The sequence below is a fragment of the Panulirus ornatus genome, chromosome 43 (assembly GCF_036320965.1).
Source record: "Panulirus ornatus isolate Po-2019 chromosome 43, ASM3632096v1, whole genome shotgun sequence".
In the NCBI taxonomy this organism is placed as follows: Eukaryota; Metazoa; Arthropoda; class Malacostraca; order Decapoda; family Palinuridae; genus Panulirus; species Panulirus ornatus.
In genome coordinates this window covers 28440830-28465004 of record NC_092266.1, presented here as the reverse complement: position 1 = coordinate 28465004, position 24175 = coordinate 28440830, and the positions used below count along the sequence as shown (strand labels likewise).

The 24175-nt window shown below is 47.5% G+C and overlaps 1 protein-coding gene across 1 annotated transcript in view; it reads right to left on the bottom strand.

Annotated features, from left to right (window-relative positions):
* Positions 1-24175, bottom strand: part of LOC139762562 (uncharacterized) — a 70618-nt gene that overhangs the window by 34493 nt on the left and 11950 nt on the right. The window contains 1 exon segment of the mRNA XM_071687592.1: positions 23352-23455. Coding sequence (XP_071543693.1) covers positions 23352-23421 — 70 coding nt within the window. The 5' untranslated portion in view covers positions 23422-23455.

Genomic DNA, 24175 nt, shown 5'->3' with positions numbered 1-24175 from the left:
TCAGTTTTCATTTGCTGGTGACGGATTGGAGTGAGAAACTGCAGAAGTTGGTCTCTGAGTTTGGGAGTGGAAAAAAGTTGAGAGAAGATATGAGTTAAAGCACTGTTTACTAGGTTTAGCACTGGAGAGAGGCTAGTCTAGGTTTGTTTACTGCCCATGAGATGAAGACGTAAGGATGGTGGAGGCACAAGTGTGACAGGTAACGGAGGATGGTGACGCTGACATAGACAATACTGTGTTGATAAGTGAAGTGGAGGGAGTTGGGTATGTGAGTGTAGCAGGTGACAGTCATAGCCTTAGATGCCGATGTGGACCGTCACACAGATCGTCTTCGTACGACGATGGGAGGTTAGTGAGGGACCAGTATTGCATACAGGTGAGGAGAGCACCTGTTGGAGAGTTTGCAGTGAGGATGATGGAGCGGACGGTGAGATACTAAAGGGAGTGTTGACAGGTTGATGGTTCCTAGCTGTTGCTGCCGTGTGAAATATGAGGAACAAGAGGGTGAGTTTACAGGTGATTTGATGCTGGTTATAACCATTCCTCATCCACGTCCCTGTGTGCCAGGATGATTAGGGGGCAGGATATTGAAGACCAGGAGATACATACCGGTGATAGAGGTGGACTGTCGAAGGAGGAGGAGGAGGAGGGAGAAAATGGGCAGCGATAGCGCAGTATCACGTTGGGAGTGTGTGGTGGGCAGTTAAAGGAAAGGTATTGCTTGGTAAAGGATGGAGTTGTGTCAGGGAATGATCACATGGAATGGCTGGACGTGGCGATGGTGGGGGAAGAGAGTATCAGGTGAGGCGAAGGTCGGTGAGAGGCAGGACGGACGGAGGGGAGTGTGAGGTGAGGCCAGAGGTGAGGTGGGGCCCGGATGAGAGCCATGTTGACACAGGGAGAGTGTGGTGTTAGTCGTGGGGGGGCGTGGGGGAGGGGAGTGTGTGTGTGTGCATGACTCCCTCATCTGGGTAGTGGGACGCGGGCAGTGTGTGCATGATTACCCCAGCTGGACAGCGGATACAATCTCATTCACGTAGGAGATTAATGATACTTCATTTCCCATCCTGAAGTGAAGGAGCAAATGTTTTGAAACATGAGTTTATCACGCCATGTTTAAGGCTGGGTCGGTTACCAGCAGCTGGGATGCGTGCCAGAGGCCGGGCAGGTACTTCCCCAATGTGGTCATGAGGTGTGGACCCTGGGGGTACGTACTGTGGTCATGAGGTGTGCCAGGATCCGTCCCTCGTGAGACTCGCCCATACCAGGTGGTGCTGGCAGAGCCGGCTGGCCGGACCATCTGCCCCGGTGCCATCAGCTGATCGCAGTAATATAATAACCTCACTCGCGTTCACTTTGGCAGGAGGTAGCTGTAACCTACCCTAACTGTACTGTGATTTTGTATTTGGACGTCAAGAATTCTCAGTCCAGTGGTCCCAACCATCATCACTTTATACGTAATACATTATGAACTAAAGCGCAGCACTCAGGAAATGACAAAGAATGTCCTGCAGTATGTATAGACTTTTGGAGTTGCAGTTTGATTATGCAGTCCGTACGATTCCCTGTGGTTAATCTTCACCTGGACACCCAGCTGCGCGTCATGCCACCACCGAGTAACGCTACCAACCTGTACCACACACCACTGGAGGAGGACTCCTCACCAGAGTCTAGATATTCACTGAGGAACATCGAAATCGCTGTTTGAGGTTACTTGACCCTTTCGTTTATTCTAATTTCCTCTCAGTTTTCGTTGAGGGGATCTCCCTGTGAGCAGTTCTCTGGTATATGGGAAGTACAGTCACGGTAGGACCCTGGTCATGATGTAGCCCACGAGTCGACGGGAGGTGTTGCATACCAGCCACAGGGAGGCGTGAAGGTGTGGGATGGACAAAACCCGCCACTCTGTATACACTCGTTTCGTCTGTACTGGCCAGTTTGGTAGACTGTGTAGTCGGATAATTAGTATTGTCAGCCAAGTTTAGAACGGAAATGATAAGGAAAAAAAAATATCTGTTTTTGGTTTTCAGTTGGTGACTGCGTAGCCTGTCGATCATTCAATGATATTCAGCGAATGAGAATCATTTAAGTCAGCATATCCTGAGCTGCGTGAGAGAACAGAACTGTGAGTGGGTGGAGGAAGCTGCTGGTGAGATGGACGGTGAGGTCACGCCGGACCTGCCAACACCCTTACCTCACTTCCGTTCAGCTTATATTTATAGCGTATGATTATTTTTATATAATCTTTGTCCTAGATTAATGATTTACCAGCTGATCTTTAGTTCGCTAATATCTTGGTTAACAAAATTTGTTGCCATGAGTAAGGTGGAATTTGGTGAGCCTCGCTGCCCACGTCCGTGTGGAAGGTACCCCACAACGCCCCACCGCCGCCGTTATTGCCAGTGAATACTCCCCCAGGAATAACGCCTGTTGATATTTCCGGCGCACAACCTTACCAGCGATCGCTGACGTGTTCGCTGGTGCTGAGGGGAGTCAGTCTAGTGGGACCCCAAGGCGTAGCGTCGCCCACGCCTTGTCCACCCACATACTTCACGCTCATTCCATCGTGTAATGAGGTGTTCCGTATATATATATTTCCGACGTGCTTTACATACTCTCTCTCAGTGAGTGTCGTCAGGCAGAAGCCATCTCCAGCTTCTGGCTTTGCCGTCCCACTGGGAACAAAGATGGGACCATCCCTCACCCATATGTATGATGTCTTCACTCGTGCGCCAGGTCGATGGAAGTTCTGAACGTGGACAGCTGTACTGCTTTCCTGACCATGCCGCCCTCTGACTCCCTCAACAGCCTCCATAGCTAGACCGCTGCCAACAACCAGGCTGAGCCCGGAGTCATGCACATTAACCGTGCTGCCAACCCTGCCCCACGAATTCCTCTCTCAGCAGGCACCCCGACCGGGGTTGTTCGGTCAGTCCGGTTTCTAAACGATAAACTAAGCTGGCAAGAACAAGTCAGGGCCATCATCAAATCCTCAGCAGGTGTCTCTCTATCATTCGTGGAATCGAGTCACTTGGACTCCCAGCGTCTGAACTCAAGAACTTCTGCATAACTTTCATTCTTCTCACACGCGCATAAGCTTCCCATTTGTGCGATTCTTCCCCAACAATCACACCACAAAGACTACCAGAAATGGCACAAAACGGGGCACGCAAGAGCATCCTCGATCCATCTTACACCGCCTATTTAGAGGCGCATAATACACTCGTCCCCCCCCCCCCCCCTCTCTCACTCAGATCATCACCTAAACCTCTTCTGGCAGTACGAGAAGCTACTACACCATTCTCGTCACCATCACCTCCTGCCGTCAGAGATCCCTCGTCCCCGGGTTGCATTTGGACACCACAACCTCATAAAGACCATCCAGAACATCCCCCATCCCAGCTGTTGTTAACCATATCAATATTTATGGCAATCTGTGGGCGATGCCTGCTGTTCTGGCCATGCTAACAATCATTTTGCGTTGGCCATATTGCTGTTGATCATGTTCCTCCATCCATGTTACGCTGGCTATGTTGTCGATCGTTCTATGCTGGCCACTGTGGTCAAAAGTGGCCTTTCTCCTGTCGTTAATCTGCTAACGTTGATCCTCCTCCTTTTGTGAATCAAAAGAAAGCGATGTTCTCTCAGCATTAGACATTTCACCGCTTCATGTACTCTTCAGCATCACGAAATAATGATACTCGCCAGGGGCGGTGTGCTGGCACAGGTGCAGTGTACAGCGTGATCGACGACAGTGCAACAGAGGGTACGCTCAGTGTGTCGTATGGACCCGGAACACCAGAGTGTAAGTGTACCTTCAGCACGTCACCTGGTCCCCAGCCTCGCCCGGAATGTCTCGTTCGTTGCTGTAAGGTCGGGTGGCAGTCGTCCGGATCACTATTTTCACCCACCGAGTTTAAGGTCGGTCAGTTTGCCCCCACAGCACAAAGCTCCACCTCCACTCTCGCTTATCTCATCCTTATTTCTGAGGCGTGACCAGACATTATTATGATGTAATACTTTCGACTTGGGAAGTCGTGTCATTGGCCAGGATCCCGATATCCCCAAGCGCCTGGACACAGGAGGCGCTCACGGTAGGACTGCCTTTACAGTGTGCTCAGTTACGGGACAGCGTCAGGTGTACTACCCCCAGCCAGACCCTTGATGGCTGGTGCGTGACGGTCAACAGTGACGTCAGTGCCATCTGGACGACCGCAACGGCATTAAGTCTGGTTCTCTTCGCCCCTGAAGCTCATCGACGACCTCCTTCCCCCCCCCCCCCTCTCTCTCTCTCTCTCTCTCTCTCTCTCTCGACGGTCATGGAGCGCTGCTAACGAGTCTCCGGTTCGATTCCCTTCGCACGTTTTGCAGTGTTCAGTGAGGTGATGTTGGGTATGGTGAGGGAGGGGAGTGACGCAGCCACCCGGCAAGACCGCGCTGCTCTGGTGAGACAGGACAGCGTCCGGCCCTTTCCGCCCAAACGCATTGCTCGATTTTCTTATCTAAAAGATAACTTTTGAGTGCAGATACTTTTTCTTAGGCCTCGGCATAAATTTTCTATTAATCGTTTTCATTTATATTATACGGAGAAGATAACGTTTACTATCAAACTGTGTTGTCTTTGTTAAACTATGTGTATATAGTGATAGTCGGAATTTCCTGTAGTTTGCTGATTATCTTAGAATATATCTTATTTCGCTCAAAAATATTATTTCGCTTTATAGACTGGTGCCAGAGGGCTTTACCATCGATACGCTGTCACATCTCAGACACCATCCAGCTAATTAGTTAGACCGTTGTTTGCGAGGTGTGTGTGTGTGTGTGTGTGTGTGTGTGTGTGTGTGTGTGTGTGTGTGTGTGTTTCCTGGTGAACGGTCACAGGCAGCCTGGCAAGCATCTCGGCCTCCGCTGGTTCTTGCACACCCCCACACCACTCACATCCACACTCCCAACACCAACACGTCAGGTATACTCTCTAAAGTTTCCACCAGAGCCAACCACCCGGGAATGAAAACACCGGTGTGCCACCGGATCTGTCCCTGGCCTCCAGATTAAACTGGAAATGTATACTGCTGGCTGGATGGAGGAGCTGTGGTCGTGGACCCGTGTGAGGGAATCGTTAATGTACGTGTAGATCAGGAAGGGAGTGGAGGATGCGGCAGGACCGAGGGAGTGGGGCTGAGTGGCAATTCCTCACCTCCTCCTTAGAGGCCCCTGGACATATAGAAGGTCCCAAGACTCGCTAGATACATAGGAAGCGATACATGCTGCACGGAGAGAGAGGACGGGACGTGATCCCTTTAGATTAACACCGAGAGGTGTGGTGCACACAGCTCCAGGACACAGCCAAGAGAGAGTGGTGTGAGGCGCGCTACACCGAACAGTTCTGGGGTTACTGTGTCATGACACGTGCACTGGGGACCGTTACAGGCGAACTGGGATGACCCAGGATGAACTGGTGGAGTTGGTCAGTGCTGTACTGGACCCAGCTCGGTGAGGGTGGAGTGGAGGAGGACTGGCGAGGCATCAACTCCACCACACCCACGTGTTGGTCGGTCGCGACCAGCGCGGTGAGAGCCCGTGCCGTCGGGACATGATGTACGAGTTGTTACCTCGGCCCGCTCAGCACCTGCCAAGTTCCTAGTATTGAATTCACTCCCAGTGAGACTACGATGTCAGGTTAAAAATAATGGTGATACTGTGGCTGCTGCCAGTGCATGAAGACCAGAGCCTTGATCATCGCGGTTTTGTATGAAGAGTGCGCTAGGCTTGATGAGGAACCACAGCTGCAGGGTACACAGTCCGCGGGTGCCGGCCTCCCGCCTCCTCACAATACTCACCCATTCCCACCACTAAAGCAAGTGGCCGCCAGCGGCGGAGGTGCTGCCATGGACACACACACACACGCACGCACCATAACAAATGATGCACCACCTTTAACCACCCACCCGTCAGATGTAGGTGACTTTAAAGGTATAATAAAATACGCTGATCTGTCCCTCTGTTCGACAATTGGCTTCAGGAGGGAAACTCCAGGACTGTGCGTTGACGTTGGCCAGCCAGGTATAGGGTAAACAAACGAGTCCCATAGACGTGCATCGTGAATGTGTCCTTGGGACACAGGAAGGTCATCCTGGCCAGCCAGCAGCGACGCCCTGCCTGCTCTCATGTACCAGGACACTAAACATCCAGAGAACCTGGTGAAGTCTGCATTCTTCCCCAAGTTTCAGACACTGCGCGTGAGGTACAGCACGCAGGGGGTAGGGAGGCAGGCAGCAACTTAAGAGCTTGAAATATGAAACCGTGGATGAGATCTGTCGTAACACAGGCGGGGAATGTTACATGACTTTTATTTTACGATTATAACTACAGACGTGTGGCAGGAGTCCAGGTAACGCTGTAAAGACGACACGATTCATTAGGACACGAGAGAAAGAGTGTGTACGTGTGCTGGAGAGTAGTATATCAAATTCGTCTTGCAAGTCAAAAAATTCACATAGTGTAGGAAAAAGGAAATATGTAGTAATGTCTTGTACGAGAGTGGCGATGCAGGGTCTGTGTGTCTTTAGATAGTCAATGAAAAAGTCGCTAATACGTTTTGACAAGATTTCAGTAATAAAGGGAACCTTTATAACACTTGGACAAGGTGAATTGTTGATGATTATCGGACGACGGAGGACGTACACACACACACACACACACACACACACACACACACACACACACACACACACACACTCTCTCTCTCTCTCTCTCTCTCTCTCTCTCTCTCTCTCTCTCTCTCTCTCTCTCTCTCTCTCTCTCTCTCAATCTCAATCTCAATCTCAGAACAGTGTCTCAAGAACATGTTACGTCAGTGGACAGCGTTATGTTCCCACGGCATCGGACAGCTGAACCGTACGGCACACAGTTAGTGAACGTATGTTGCGTAAGAGTGATCGGTTGTGGCCGGTGGACGCGGTAGGTACTGTATTGGCAGGGAGCGAGGGACGCACCAGCTGCGTGGCTCGCTACTACATCTTTGTCTGCTAGGAATGACGGAAGCCGGGGTGTGAAGTAAACAGAAATTATACTCGGGCTGGCATCACATGGCAACAGGAGCCTCACCTACTCTCTGTGGCGCCAGCGGCAGTTTATGCAACACACGAGCAAAATAATGGCTCTGTTTTTTTTTTTCTTTTTGTGTGTAAGCCACATTGAGGCACCAGTGCCGGTTTATGTAAGCAACACCGTGGAACCAGTGTCTTTTTATGTGAGTTACAGTATGGCACCAGTGTCGTTTTATGTACATTGCAGTGTGGCACCAGTGTCGTTTTATGTACATTGCAGTGTGGCACCAGTGTCGTTTTATGAACATTGCAGTGTGGCACTAGTGGCATTTCATGTATGTTTAAGCCTTGGCTCAGAATGCAGGTCAGAGCAGGTAAGCCTTCTTCTCACCCGTGAGCCAGTCATTTATCTCTGTTCTCTCTCATTATCTGGCAAGACATCTGTAGCACATGCAGGAATGAGGTGCGTCCGCTGCACGACCCTTGGAACTCGACTGTCTAACCTTTGAGCACGAGGGTACGACCCTTGATCATGACGGTGTGACCCTGACTACGTAGGTACACGTTAAAGGGTCGTGCCTTCGTGCTGAAGGAGTTCCACCGAACCATACCGTCGCTGTTCGGTCTGACGGTGATATGGGAGTCGTGCCTTCGTGGTGGTATGGAGGACAGTCGTGCTCGGGTGTGTTGGCCTGGTGCACGCCAGGAGTGAAATCAGCCCTCCAACGTTTTACTGGCCACACTGCACGGTAGCGAAACCCCAACTTAATCTTGGTTAGATTTAGTTCGTATTAGCATTAACTAAGCGAGAGAATAGTGTGTTAGTACACCATAGTAACTTTAGCCATGACCATCGTCGGTGTTGTGCACCAAGAAGGCAAAATATGTGCATCTCAGCCCCTTGTTAAAGTGGGTACTACCACAGACGCGGGTGAGGCGGTGCCCCTTGTAAGGAGCGACACCAGTTATGGTGACGCAGGTGTAGACGTGATATACCCAAGGTGTACAACACCTTCCCCTGTAGCTACCTGACCACCAGGGTGCGGCTGCCACCACCGTGTGTATGCTGTATAGACGACTCTGTGTCCCTGGTGTCTTGCTGAACCATAATGACACATGACGCTCGACGGTGTCAGTTGCCGAAGGTGTAGGTCAGGTACTGGTGATTAGTTCCCGTCAAGACAGTGGGAGGAGGAGTCGAGTGTGAGCGGCGCTCATAGACGGCACCAGTTGCCTTGGAGGCCCCTCCCTAGCATCCTCTCCCCAACGCTACGCCCCGACACAACATATATGTATATTAAAGAGCTCATAAAAGCAACAATAAACTTTAAGTTGGTGAGGAAACTGGTCCCTATCAGAATGTCCTCTCCCAAGTCTCCGGCAGACGTAAGGTGTTGTACGTGTGAATGTTACGCACGTTCCTTATCACTTTGAACTTCAGAGTAATGATCACGTCATCAAAGGTTGTATCGTCGTGCACGCGTGTGATGCGCATGTATCTCGACACAGTTAGAGTGGTGGGACGTGTCGGACTAGCTGGGTAGGTACCTTGCGAACCTATGCTGTTAATGAGCCGGGTCCTGCTGGCCAACATGATGGACACCTTAGATATTCTGAGATGCAATGAGAAAAAAATTCTTATATATCTACATCGATAACGGCAGTGGAGACAGATCATATTTCCCGATGCACTTATTTGGTTTCGTGTGTGTTTAGTGTTCACATCTCTCACGGGTGAGGCGTCCGTCCCATCATTAGGCTGCGCTGTGTTGTCTGTTTGGTCAGAACCCAACCCTCTGTGGTTGCTTTGCCTGGGCTGTTGTTGCTTGTATGATCCGGCGGGAATGTTCCATTCAGAACATCGTAGGCGGATCGTGTGCGTCATTCCTATATAACGTGTGTAGGCGCATTCTCCACTGGTCCCGCTTCGCCCGAGGTGTTCATTGTGGAGCCCCCGGGGCGGGCGGCGGTGGGGCGGTGTTCGCCTCCTGCCTGCTTGGCTATGATGCTCGGCTCCTCACGTATTCAGCCAAGACCTAAAAATAAAGACTCAGCACAAGAAAAAGGTGCAGTGTTGACGTCAGCCGGGAACTGGGCTGCCAGGGCCCTCCACCCGTCGCTGGGCCACACCATACTCTCCTCGCTCTACTCCTCATAGTTATTATATCTCCTCACTTGGAGCGTTAGGTCTGATGGCCAGGTTACTAATGGCCACCGGCGTACTCCCATGTAGACCAGCCACAGTTGCTGCTACCTAAGCCTTCGTTGTACAGTGCGCTGGTTCGGTAAACTGCAACGTTCGGGTGGAGCGACACGCGTCCCCATCATACAGGGAAGAGTGGTATGACTGAACACGTCCTACAGTGTTATTAACAAGTGCCAACCACTGCACGTACACTCTGACATAACCCAGGCGTAATGTATGCTTTACTTGTCAACCCATCCACCTTCAGGTGAGATGTGACTCTGGGGAGCATATGGTTACCCAGGTCAGTCCCGCCTTTGGAGTTCATTTTATTATATATATATATATATATACATATATATATATATATATATATATATATATATATATATATATATATATATATATATATATATATATATATATATATATATATATATATATATATATATATATATATATATATATATATATTATTGTACATATATATATATTTTTTTTTCTGGCCATCCATAACTTCTCATTTTGATATCATGATCTTCAACTCCTTTACCACGTGAAGTGTAATTGCTTTCCACCTGCTTTCGAGGTGTTGACAGGGTTGCCGAGCGCCAGGTTCTCCTCCCTACTACAGGCGAGTACGTCATCATCGCTGGCGACAACTCACGGGGGAGCAAGGCGATAATGATGGTAATTTCGCCTGAAATGTTGTCAGGAGGAGGAGCGGCGTGTGTTTGTGCCTCGCTCCCTGTTTGTGTACGTGTGTATGTGTGTGTGTGTGTGTGTGTGAAGAGGGGGAGAAGGGAGGGGGGGGGGAGATCTACACAGCCCCCCGGTCTCTTAACCTTGTATGTATGTGTTTGTTCGTATGTATGTACTTGTTTGTGGACATATGTGTGTGGTTGGTGTTTATTTGTTTGTTCGTCTTTTTTGGAGGTAGCAGTAGTAGTAGTAGTAACAGAGGAGGGTGGCTCCACCTGCTGTTTATTGACGTTAGTCATCTTGTTTACCTGGACACCAGATCATTTGTTATTCCAACGCAGCAATAAAAACAACTGAAGCTTTTTTTTTGTGTGTGTGTGTGTTTCCTCCCCATCTCATGCTGAGCTGAGGATGAGGCCAGACACAGTAGCTGTGTGCAGAAGGGTGTGTTGCGGACCATTGCATGACCTTGGCCGGAATATATCAGGGGGAAAACTGTATTTGTGTAATATGAACAGTAGTATGCTGTCTTGGTTCACACAGGCAGTGAGATGCTTGCCTTCGATTGCATGGGAAGTGGTATGCTGCTTTGGTTTTCATAAGTAGTGGTATGCTGCCTCGGATGACGTTAGTGGTATTAGTAGTATGCTGCCTCAAATGACGTAAGTGGTAATAGTCATAAGCTGCCTTGGATGACGTAAGTGGTAGTAGTTGTATGCTGCCTTGGCTCACATGAGCAGCAGTATGCTGCCTTGGTTCACATGAGCAGCAGTATGCAGCCTTGGCTCACATGAGCAGCAGTATGCTGCCTTGGCTCACATGAGCAGCAGTATGCTGCCTTGGTTCATATGAGCAGCAGTATGCTGCCTTAGTTTACATGAGCAGCAGTATGCTGCCGTAGTTTACATGAGCAGCAGTATGCTGCCTTGGTTCATATGGGCAGCAGTATGCTGCTTTGGTTTATATAAGCTGCCTTGGGTCACATAAGTGGTAGTATGCTGCCGGGGTTTAAATAAGCGGTCATATGAGGTCTTGAGATGGGGCTATTTAAAAGTACCTTCCTCTGATGTTCTTCACGCATTATTTAACTTCATTTTTACGTGTCAGGAAGTGATCAGATCTAAAAGTGTGAGGTGAGAGAGGCGAGTTTACATTAGGGATGAGGTTTGTGTCTTTGCTTGAGATGACACTATTACGGCACGACGGGACGAGCCGTGAGCGCGACCGGACGACTTTTCAGCACGACGATACGACTCCGGCAGGACGATACGGCCCTTCAGCACGACGGTACGAGCCTTAAGCACGACGATACGAGCCTTGAGCAAGACGCTGCATCCCTTGAACACGACCCTTCAGTATGAATAACTGGTCTCTTGTACCATCGTGATCAAAGGTCGTATCATACTACTAAGGAACCATTACATTGTCTTTGCTAAGGAGGAGCATCTAAACGTATTTCCAGGCGGCATGATTGATACACAGGGGCAGGATCATGTTGTACATGATTCATTATCGAAGTGCTTCTCCCTGAGATGGTTTTAGTTTGAGGCAGTCTTGTTGTTGTTGTTGTTGAAGATTTCATTAAAGCTTCGTCCATAAAATGGCTGCAAAGTTTTTGTACCTAGGACAAGCATTCACGCGTGTAAGTTTTACTTCAGAGGGTAGAGAAACGTTCTCCTAAAAGCGCTAGTGGGGTGTTTTCTTCAGATGGCAAAAGGGAAAATACATCTTGCAGCGTAAATCACCATCAACGTGTGTCTGTTTAAGGCAGCACTAGCTAGTGTTTGTGTAAGGCAGCACTAGCTAGTGTCTGTGTAAGGCAGCACTAGCTAGTGTCTGTGTAAGGCAGCACTAGCTAGTGTCTGTGTAAGGCAGCACTAGCTAGTGTCCGTGTAAGGCAGCACTAGCTAGTGTGTGTGTAAGGCAGCACTAGCTAGTGCGTGTGTAAGGCAACATTTACCAGAGCGGTTGAGGCGGGTGTGACATGACAGGAGCGTTCCCTTGTAGTGACGGGGGAGGGAGGAATGGAGGCAAGGAGGGAGGGAGGAAGAAGCCGCCTTTGTCTTTCATTGATTCGTATTTTTACGTCGTGCATTATATATGTCTTCCTTGGAAGATTACCAAGCTGCTCTCTTCTGTTACTTAAAGAATCCTCGTTATTGATTTCTTCCGTCAACAAAGCACCAACCCCTCCCAGTCCAGGACACAATAGATAATAGGTAATTCGGGGAAAATGATAAATGTTTTCTTTCTTTTCTTTTCCTCTTTTTTCACGGCGGGTTCTCGAGAGTCTGTGTAGTCCTTTAGAAAGTTTTCTTTGGGAACTGGCGTTAGAAACTCCTCTGAATGGTCGTCCATTGAGGAGGCTGGCTGGACAGTCTAGAAACACTCCACAGCCGTGAGAAAGATCTGGTAAGAGTTGAAAAAGACTCTGGAGAATATGTATATATATTTTCTCTTTTGTTCTTCTTTTAGTTTAGAGTTAATGTTTGCGGTTGCTGGTATATATATATATATATATATATATATATATATATATATATATATATATATATATATATATATATATATATTGGAAGGATCACAATTTTGCGCGTGATCAAGATATTCCTATGAGTCCACGGGGAAAATGAAACACGATTAGTTCCCAAGTGCACTTTCGTGTAATAATCACATGATGATGTGATTATTACACGAAAGTGCACTTGGGAACTTATCGTGTTACATATATATGCTGAATTTGGCCAGTTGAATTGGAAAGCAAGTAAACATCCGTTCAAGGATTCTGTGGATGACATATCCATTTAATGCATCCTTCACGGAGTCACAAATTAAATGTCGAAATTGGGCGTAACCCTGTGTAGTTTTACTGTGTGCCGGAGCTTAAGCCAGCGCCGCCCAGCGAATCTGATGATTAGGATTAACCCCCTGTGTGTTCAGCACTCACTTTGAAATACTTGAAATTTGATATCCTCATAGCATAACAAAGAAAACGATCACTTCATCTAAAATGACGTTCATAACCTAACCGAGTTTTGTGCAATTTGTTTAAAAGTAAAAAAAAAAAAAAATAAAAACAGAACTACTCGCAACTGTGGAGCACATTCGGACGAGTTACCACAACAATATTGTGCTCGAGGCTTCGGAGTGATCCGACCGTGATCATGATACTGGAACGCAGCTTACCTCTGTTCTTCCTGCAGTCATTCATTTTCTCGACTTCAAGAAAGGTATGTGTGTCATTCTAACTGCAGCATGTGATAGATTTAGTTCAAAAGAAACTTGTGTATCGTTTGAGACTCCTTTTCAAATGACGTGCATTAACGGACGTTTCCATCGGTCACTTGAAACATAAAAACATGTTATTGATGTCAGGAGTTTGGATGTAAAAGTCATGTAAGCGTAACCTCGATTCAGGATATATTGGAGCAATGGTAAGTTATATCATTTCCCCTCCGATATACGTCAGCAGTTAGCATTTTTGAGTTTCAATCTATTGTCTAGTTCAGTCCGCATGACTAAAAATTGTAACAATCCACCGTAGGACAAAATCATGTGCTGTCATTATTGCAGCTATTCTAGAACGCCAGGCTGGGTTAGGGGGAGCGAGCTGCTCCCGGCACTCCAATGCTGCTGACGTACGTACGTATATGTACCGAGGAAACATGATACCCCCCCAAGTCGATCTCTCATTTGAAATAGGTTGACCTGGTGCTGTCTCTAGAGATGCTTCATCTTGATATCAAGGGCTCCTGTCATCAGATTAGAAGTTCGCATTTCCATATTTCTTTTTTTTTCATGTATGAAAAAAAAAAAGGTATATGGATGATGGTGGTTAAGCAGGTGGTGGTGTAGACGGATCGTTCTGTAAACAAGGTGTGGAGCAGAGCAGACAAGATCTTAGATTCATATCGTTCACCAGATGTCGCACAGGTAGGGCGCTATTTACTGATAAGCAGCGAAGGACAGCTTAGGTTTTTATCACAGGCCTGTGTCACGGTGGCTGGCGTTTAAGGTCATCAAACCAGTGAAACAGTTAGCTTGAACCAGATCCGAATAGACGAGACATTTGTATGTATCAGTATGTTTATATTATACACTGTTTTTTCTGGGTAATGTTTTCTAGCAATTTAGGAGGTTAAAGTCGTCTTAAATAGTAGCGTTGTACGAGACGCGGGTCTAGGAAACTGTAAATAACGGTTCGTAGTGGAAAGGAGGGTTGTTAGTCTGGCGATAGCTAGTAACAAGTAAGGTTCAACACCTCGAGACATTTCTCATCATTTGTTTATGTATTACTTGATCGCGTGCAGGAGCAAAGAACCTAAGGAATGTTTCGTCATCGAGAGCGGTCGTTGTGGTTGTTCAAGATAACATGAGATGCCCCAGTGGCTTTGCTTTCGTATCTATTGGTAATGATGAATCACCAACTGTGGTCAGAACGACGATTCACTGATGCAGGATTGAGGATTGTTTGAGTAAAGTTGTTCCACGACACAGCTGTGTGACCCGGGGTTGGGTGGAAGGCGAAGCAACAAATAAGGCGTGTCGTTGTTGTGGTTGGCAGGAGCCAGTGGCACCGTCGCAACCCAAAATACCTGCCATGACAGCTGACGAATATGAGGAGCTCCTCCCTCACCAGCTGAGGTGCAGCTGAACGCGGGACTGGGATGTTTGCTAACTACTAGGTATGTTACGTTCTATACAGCTCGAGGCGTAAGTCGAAGGACCAGGATAATGTTTGTTTCTGCACCGTGAGGAACTTTGAGCGGCATGTTTGAGAATCATGGTCGTGATAGGCTCAAACCTAGCTCTCTCTCTCTCTCTCTCTCTCTCTCTCTCTCTCTCTCTCTCTCTCTCTCTCTCTCTCTCTCTCTTTATGTTTAGTAGAAAAAAAAAATGAGAACAATCAAAGCATTGACCGTCAGACCGTCACATTAACCCTGAATTCGTGTGTTGCGTGAACCTGACAGCGTTACCCGGAGTTTGTAAACAGCAGATTCAAGGAATCAGTAGACTGAGTGAGGAGGGCGGACGATCCCCCTGGTATTGCAGGCAGCCATGGTGTGCCAAGATGACTGGTGTTGGCACGCAGCTTTGAGGCCGCCGAGCGTGAAGCAGCACCACCAGCCGCTGATGTTTTCATCATGAGTGCGGACGGAGCTACTATTGACTGCCGTGCATATGATGATGGTGGTGATGATGGCTGTAGCGGGCGTTTTCGAAGAACTCTCATGGACATAAGAAGTCACCCTTTAAGAAAAGCTTCATACGCCACCGTTATGAAACGCTAATGGCAATTATGATAGATAGGTAGATAAGTGAAGTAAGTGTATATGTAAAGGATACTGTCGTGCTAGGATACGAGGTTGAGCGGACATGGCTGATAAGATTTTCCTTGGAGACAGGGTTTTCATAGTGATACATAGTTGTTTAATTTCCGTTGAATAACATAATGTAAAGGCTTGTGAATATAACTATTTCTTATAGTTTCTCTTTTCCCTTTTCTTTTCCTTTTTTAAAACTCATGAGCTGCTTCAAACTCACTCGTGGACTCGTACTGGAGAGGTGTGATCGAGCAGTTCTCGGACGAGGTTTAAAACTTGCTTGAGATGGATTTGAATCATATCTTGTTGAGGATGAGTTCGCTCCTTGGCATGACACATCCTGACACGTGATGACTCGAATCTTGCTTGCCCGGTTGAGGGTTAGAATCTGGCTTGGGTGGGGCTTCGAACTTTGCTTTTATAAAGGGAATATCGTGCCCCGGGAGAGCTTAAATGTTGGTCGGATGGGGTTCGTCAGAGATAAGCCAAGCTTGTGAGACCATAGTATTGAGGATAGTTTCCGTGTCCACCGTTACCATGCCTTGATGGCAACGGGGGACTGGCGAACTGTTGTCACCAGTTTTCGTAAGAGTTAACTTTTAACGTCGTACGTGAAGTGTCGTAGTCATGCAACCTGCGACTCGATGGTCGGGTACAGTGTCCAGGTTAGAAGCTGATCGTTATCTTGGCTGCTCCCAACTTTCGTCTGCTGTTCCTGTGTCGTGCTGCCTGTGGTATCTTCTCACCTAGAACGTTCGTTGTTCGTGCGGCCACCGTTCGAACGAAAACTCGGCGTAAACGTTTACTAAAAACGCAACAAAAGTGTTACGATGTAAGTTTCTGTTTCGCTTTCTCTACAGAAAACTGGAGTACGTTTGTTTTGGTCACTGAAGGGGAGGTTGGTTCTAGAGTTGCTCGATCGGCTCACTCTCTGACCTCTGACACTGCCCGGAAGGGTGTCTGGCCTCCCCAGTCCTGATATATAGAGATAAATGTCCTAAGGACTGAGTGCTAATTGTCGTGAGGAGGAGTCAGATTACTGTGCGTGGGCCAAGTGGAGATGATGGTGGAGAGGGCTGGCACGGAGCGAGTAGGGCAAACCCCGGGAAACACACACACACACACACACACACACACACACCGTCCAAGTATGTGGTGGAGCCGAGCAAGTGGGCGTTGTAGAGTTCCCCGCCGCAGAATATAGCCCCACACTGCTGCCACACCACCCACCCACCCACCCTCCACACCACCGGCAGACACCCCCGGCAGTACTCTCCTGGCGGCGCGTAATGATCTGATTATCACTTGCAGTACCAGAGAGATTTTAGACATTGCCATGCACAGTAGCAGTGAAGTCCAGGAAGGTTATGCTGCTGTACTGGGTGGGAATGTCGTTGGTTGTGAAGCTGGAGGGGTTTTGGCCTAGCCAGGGAGCAGGTGGGTGGCAGGTGGCCAACCTACCCCCGGAACCCCTGCCTCGCCCTGGCCGACGCCACCCCATCGCTCTTGCTCCGCGAGTTGGCAGGCCGAGTGTGTCACCAGGTCACACATTACCTGGTGCTTCTGGGGTTGGCAGGCCGAGTGTGTCACCAGGTCACACATTACCTGGTGCTTCTGGGGTTGGCAGGCCGAGTGTGTCACCAGGTCACACATTACCTGGTGCTTCTGGGGTTGGCAGGCCGAATGTGTCACCAGGTCACACATTACCTGGTGCCTCTGGGGTTGGCGGGCCGAGTGTGTCACCAGGTCACACATTACCTGGTGCTTCTGGGGTTGGCAGGCCGACTGTTTCACCAGGTCACACATTACCTGGTGCTTCTGGGGTTGGCAGGCCGACTGTGTCACCAGGTCACACATTACCTGGTGCAGGAGTCGGCTGGTCGACTGTGTCACCAGGTCACACATCATCCGGTGGGGAGGTAACAGACCGGTTAGTTCGCAAGTCAGTTTTGCCGCAAACACCGGCTAGTCGACTGTAGCGGCCTCTCTCGACGTGTGCGAGGTAGCGCAAGAGGACTGTTGAGATCAACAAAGTGTGTGTCTTCGTCAGACTCCCGCCGCTACAAGATTTAAACACTAGATGATGCAAAGTCAACTGGCTTTCTGTATTAACCTACAGTCTTTTCATAAAGTTAGCACACATGCTAGATCCCCATAGTGGATAAAGTCGCAGAAATTTCAGGTCTCGTGCTTTAACAATGAGGTGTTGGACCATCTCTTGAAGTTTTATGTTTTCTAGACATGTCTCTGAAATATTTGATTTTCTCCTAGTGTAAGATACATCGCTGTTGTATGTGTGTGTGTGTGTGTTTGTGTGTGTGTGTGTCCATATCCCCTGCCAGCACGCTTTACAGTTCATATGACTCACAAATCCAAAGATAAAGCGCCATTGGTAGACGTAGCCTAGCCTTAATCGAGGCGGTGACAACATTTTGTAGCCTGCTGCTGTACGTAGTTGCCTTCTCCATAGACACATGACTTACTTGATAGGTTTTATTATGATAGAAAATGGATCTGCTTGTACCTGCTTGCACTCTTTAACTTAAAACGTTGCCCTTGATCACCAGTCCTTTGATCTAGTGTAAGTTTGGCATCGGCATCAACTTTTATCATGCCGTCGGAGATCTACGGGATAGGGAATCCACTAATAGTTTGGCTTGGATCCCTTTACCAGTTATGCTGGCATATTTGCATCTGGCTTCACGGGAAAAGCGTGTTGCATTCTAGTCCCTGGTCAGTAGTGGCAGGTAATGAGGGTGTAGTTAGAGATGATTGTAGCCGTCTGTGGTTGTAGTCCTTGGCTAGTTCAAGGGCGACGATTGTGGCGGACGGATCAGTTTGCAAGGTAGATTCTGTTATTCATCCTATCATTCTTCTCTGTTCCAGTACTGCTGTGTTGAACTTCAACGACAGCGCTTCCAGCTCTCTCAGCGGCAGAGCTGAGGGAATCGTGTCAGTTTAGTTTATACTGCGTCAGGTTATTAGTCTGAAGAGTCCTCTCTCTCTCTCTCTCTCTCTCTCTCTCTCTCTCTCTCTCTCTCTCTCTCTCTCTCTCTCTCTCTCTCTCTCTCTCAGGAGCGCTGGTCTTGGCATAGTGTTGAAGGTGAGACTTTTGAGTCGTTAGTCTCTCAACCTAACCGGGAAGGTAGGTATAGTGATCTCAGAGGGAGCTGTCTGCCAGGGCAGCGGAAGTTGCAGTTTCTTCCTAATGTTGTACATCAAGTGTACACCAAACATCGTCCAGTACGTGGCGGTTATCATGGATCCACTGAGAGTCGCTCGCGTTATGGTGTAGATGGTCTGACAGTTCATCACAGACCACTTCACCTTGATCATTAAACTTGAAGCTTCAGTCCAGTCATGAAATTGAATTTTAAGATATTCTGTGTTCCCCACGCTGGGTAAACCTAATTCTTTCTGCATTTTGAGCTGTTCACTGGTCCTTAGAGAATCATGTATGATTCTTTAGGCTTCACTTTGCATTTTTCAAGTATTATTTGTCTTTGCCGTAATGCAGGGCCGAACCTGGGTCAAGTACAGTTTACTAACCTAACATTAGCATCATTGATTAGGGATGTATCCTACCTCGGCTCTGGGAGCTTCGAGTCTATACATTGTCTGTATAGTTTTTGTACAGCGGCTGCAGTACAGTGCATGGAACAGACACCAATCTATTCCAGAAAGGTAGACAGGTCGGCGGACCTGTCAACTGGCCTTTGACATCCCATGCAAGTAATCCTGGGGTTTATAGAATTCTTTATAAGCAGAGTAACAAGGCAGACATTGACCAAAGTATGTGTGATTTAGATACTAGGTCTTCCAAACACAAGAGATCATTTAAAAGCGACCAAGAAAACAATATTTTCAATCGTATCCGCACGGAAGACAATACAGCGAACTGGAGTAATGCCTCGGTGTTTTATGAACCGAACTGTAGTTACCAAAGGAAAATGTAGAATCCCGCATCTATGGCCTGTAGAGAAAATATGAATCTTTCACTCGGTCAGTGTGGATGCTAGATGTCATAAAGCTAACAGCCAGTAAGAGGATTATGCCAGGTGCCATCTCCGTCCAGCCCCCATATGTTGGGTCATGTGATCTAGTGAGATGTTGCCAACCTAGAGTCACTTTTTTCTTGCCAAACTTTTGATGTATCTGATTTTTGTCACTGTCTCTCCTGAAGAGGGTTCAAGGTTATGGGCCGAAATATAGAGCTTCCAGAATTATTCTTTTATTTCTCCAGTGTGATATATATATATATATATATATATATATATATATATATATATATATATATATATATATATATATATATATATATATATGGGTGTGTGTGTGGTTGTGTGTTTGCTGATAACCATCTGGAAAATGAAACGCGATAAGTTCCCAAGTGCACTTTCGTGTAATGATCACATCGTCAGGGGAAATAGAAGACTTAGAACAGTAGTTGATATTCAGGAAAGAGACGAATCTAAGATGCCATTGGTTAACAAGTAACTGCTATTTTCACCATTCAGGATTTTTTTGAAAACTGAGCCCATGCGCTGCCCGCGGCACCGATCCGTTTGTTTTGTGTTACAAAGTTTCGCGATTAACTGTTTTTCAGAGATCTGTGCTCGAACTGCGAAATCTTTCCACGGGTCGGTATACATGTCGAATATTCGTGGGGGAACCACGGCAAGACCACACTAGTGTTCGAGAGTATTATAAGCGTCGGTGTATTACACCATCATTGTATTATTATACTGAATATCACATTGATTTTACTAATATCTCGGAGGCCATGACGGTCTCATTTCGTGACTGTACGTGAACGAAATAAGATGTGCAGTTTTCTTGTGGTAAATATACGTAACACTTCTATTAAGCTTTACGTGAGACAACTTTGATATTAGATGACGTGTAGTGTATTTGATTTTTCGTCATATGTTATATAGCACATTTGGTGAATATGTACCACATATCTGCTGCTAAATCACATACTCTCATATCTTGTAAGTATACATTTAATGGCTTATATGATACTTTGAATATATTCCAACAACATTCTAATCTTCGCTTTCCAGAGAACTTTTATGTGCACACTAAAGTTAGAGAGGTAGTACCGGTGGAGCCCAGCTGCTGCTTCCAGAGAACTTTATGTGCACACTAAAGTTAGAGAGGTAGTACCACTGGAGCCCAGCTGCTGCTGGAGTGTATGGTACTGAGGTATTAAAGACTCGAGAGTGAGGTATATTGCTGCCTTGTGGTTGGCGGATGGCGACCCGCACACACGAGTTGTAGGGAGGTCATGATTGGCCCACCTGGTTAACTATGAGGGCGTACACCCACCACCTTGCCTACCAACCCACACACCACTGGTGAAGGTCCTGACTAACCCACCTGGTTAATTAGGAGGGCGGACATCCACAACAGTGTCTACAGGGAGAATATTTGCACCCACTGGTTGGCTCTGGATCCAGTGGTTGTTGAGTGGGAGCAGCTGGAGCGTCAGGTACCGGGACTCACTGGTCGAGCCTCCCCACTGTTGAGCAAGATATTCATCCCCCCAAAAAACCCAGCCTCCCAAGAAAATGAGCGTCACTTCACTTCCTTGATATTAAGAAGACTTGCGTGAGTTGGAAGGCAAATGAAACGTTGTGTGAATGTGTCAGGAATGTTACGTTGCGCTCTTGGTTCCTGGTGAGTGTGGCCAAGTTGCTGCTTCAGGTCACAGTTACTTCTAAATATCCTTTAACCTTTTTTTTTCTGAAGAAAAGGGAACGGGATTATATTATCGGCTGTCGTTATTCTTATGTTTTTCTGTGATAATACCTATGGCCATTAGTAGGTTACACACCAGTGCTCAGGGTCCACAAGGTGTTCTTCATACAGTGAACAACAGACCAACTGATGCCAAGATGAGATATTTGATCAAGACACCCCAAGATTCCTCACTCGGGCCTAACTCAAGTCATTTTCATCTTGAATTTTCGCCTTGCCAGAATTCGCAGTGTTGCTACACTGCCACCGCGCCGCACCTGTTGGCCTCAGTTACTTGGTGTTGTCTCCAGCACATATATCATGGCTCTTACAGAGGTGATGGGAGGGGATGATGAATCGCCCATGGTGTCCACGTCTTTTTTTACTGGACAGTGGCTTTGAGTGATGCTCAGGTGCGTAGGAGAGGCGGGTCACACAGCGCTTGGTATGTCTTTCTCGTCAGTTAGTCACAGGCTATTGTGTGTAGTGTAGTGAGCGAGCACTATACACGGGCATCGCCTTCCGCTCCCCTCTGTCGTCCCTTTTGTTCCTCGCTCGCCATGTTTCGAAACGATGGCATCTTCTCCATTCTATCGGCGCATTGCTAAACCATCGCTGAACAGTTATCAGTGTATGTTAAGAAAACGGTCCTAATGATTCTCGTCGAAAGATAAGTTTTGAACACGATGTGTATATATATATATATATATATATATATATATATATATATATATATATATATATATATATATATATATATATATTAGAGAGTGTGTGTGTGCGCGACAGTACAATTATAAACGAGGTACAAGACATGAAGTGAGATAGTGAGAAGGCTGGCCTCAGATGCCTCCTCACTCTGCAGCTGTTCCCATGCTGTCTTGTGGAAGGAACACTGGCAGGGCTTGGCTTGAGAGCAGACCTCAGGGGTGGGGGTGTTCCACCTCCCTGTACAGGATGGTACAACGTTGGAAACTTGTTAGGGTGAGTGTTATTCCAGGTGTGGCCCCCCACCTCCCCCAGTATCGGCGGCAGAAGAAATATTTGGTTGAAACTGGATCGAGGGAATAGTAGTTTTTATTTGTCTTTGCTGTGGATGTTCTTTGTAATATACATAGAGGCTTGGCCAGTTGTCATCGTGGACACAACAAACAAAAACATAACGCATTGTGGAAGTGTTGGATCACATAGGAAGATGGGTAAAGTTTTACACGATTTCAGTTTGGGTTTTTACCGAATAGTGAAGGATCATTTTGATTGCTTAACGGCTTACTTTCGTCCCTTTGTAGGAAACGTCCCAGACCACTGTCCCCACCAGGGCTGTCTGAGGCTTCCTTCAGATTTGCCCGTAGTCCCAGTAACACCAGCCGGGATCAGATGTATGAGGATTGCTTGGCAAACCTTGACGCCTCTGGGCACCAGAAGCTAAGATACGGTAATTCCCCTTCCGTCATCTTTCTCATCACAGCGACCATCCCAGTTTGTCTTTCATTCACAGAGAAAATCTAGTTCGTCACAGTCGTGGACGATAATGGGAGTTCGTAGTTTAGGTTCGTAGTCCAGACAACTATATATATATATAAATATATATATATATATATATATATATATATATATATATATATATATATATATATATATATATATATATATATATTAAAACTATAGAAGCAGAAACTTGGACCATCACCGGCACTTGTGTTCCGACGCCTCACAGAAAGACGTGTTCACTGTTTGTATGTTACTGTGGGCTAGCGGAGGCCTAGTGCGGTGGTGGCGTTGATATGGACGTTTGTGACGGTGTGGCGTTGATGTGGACGTTTTTGACGGTGTGGCGTTGATGTGGACGTTTGTGACGGTGTGGCGTTGATGTGGACGTTTGTGACGGTGTGGCGTTGATGTGGACGTTTGTGACGGTGTGGCGTTGATGTGGAGATTCACAGTTTACATGGCGTTATTATCATAATTAGAGTTATGGATGGAATTACATGAAACACATTGGACATAACGGGTGATAAAGATAACCGTTGGGTTAACAGTAGTTCTTCTTGGATAATAGCGGATGATTGGAGCGTGCACATAGTAATGAAGGAGCATGGTGGATGAGGGGAGAGTGCACGTACTAATGCAGGAACGTGGTGGATGAGGGGAGCGTGCACGTTATAGTGCAGGAGTGTGGCGGATGAGGGGAGCGTGCACGTAGTGGTGGATGAGGGGGAGCGTGCACGTAATGGCGGATGAGGGGAGCGTGCACGTAGTGGTGGATGAGGGGGGCGTGCACGTAGTACCGCAGGAGCATGGTGGATGAAGGGAAGGGAGGAGGGAGCGTCGTCGTCGACAAAGACTCACCAGTTACGAGGAGCGTGGCGGCCAGGAGCAGCGCCGCCACCAGCGCCAGCCCCAGACCACGGCGCATCATCTTGCCCCGAGCCGCAGGTCACGACCCACAACCACTGGAGGAAGAGAAGAACATGACCTCACGTTAGTCAGGAGGAAGGAATGGCATTCGCTGGTGTGAACACACCTCACCGATCGTACCTGAAATATGTCTAATGACTACCTGGAGATAAATTAAGCCTGTACTAATTTCATCACAGTGAGATACTTTTGGCCTCCCCCGGCATGAGAGGTTGATGAAGTACGGAGGATGAATTGATCCCCCAACACGCACACGCACACACACACACACACGGTGGGTACGATCAGTTAAGCTGTTCAGAGAATACGAATTTCCGTAAGCTTACTGGGTTTACGTGGAAGTCATGAGCCATGGACTCCCCCGTTGGCTCTGAGTGTGTGTGTGTGTGTGTGTGTGTGTGTGCGTGTGTGTGTGTGTGTGTGTGTGTGTGTTGATGTTACCGGACTGCTTGTGGTTGCATCGCGAGTGAAAGGTCACCTTTGGTGACAGTTGGCCAAACAGAATACTGTGTCGTCAGAGAATTTCTCTCTTCAGGGCAGTTCTTCCTCTCCTTACGACCAAGTGCAGTTGTTGGCTGGGGGACGAGGGATCCAGAGGTTGTATAACAGTATATGTAATTCGGTATTGAAGGCCCAAGTGTACGTAATAATGATCTGATGGGGGTCAGCCTCTCTGTGTTAGGTTTGCCTACGTGTACGTACAGCTTCCTGTTCGGTAACGATCTCTCTCTCTCTCTCTCTCTCTCTCTCTCTCT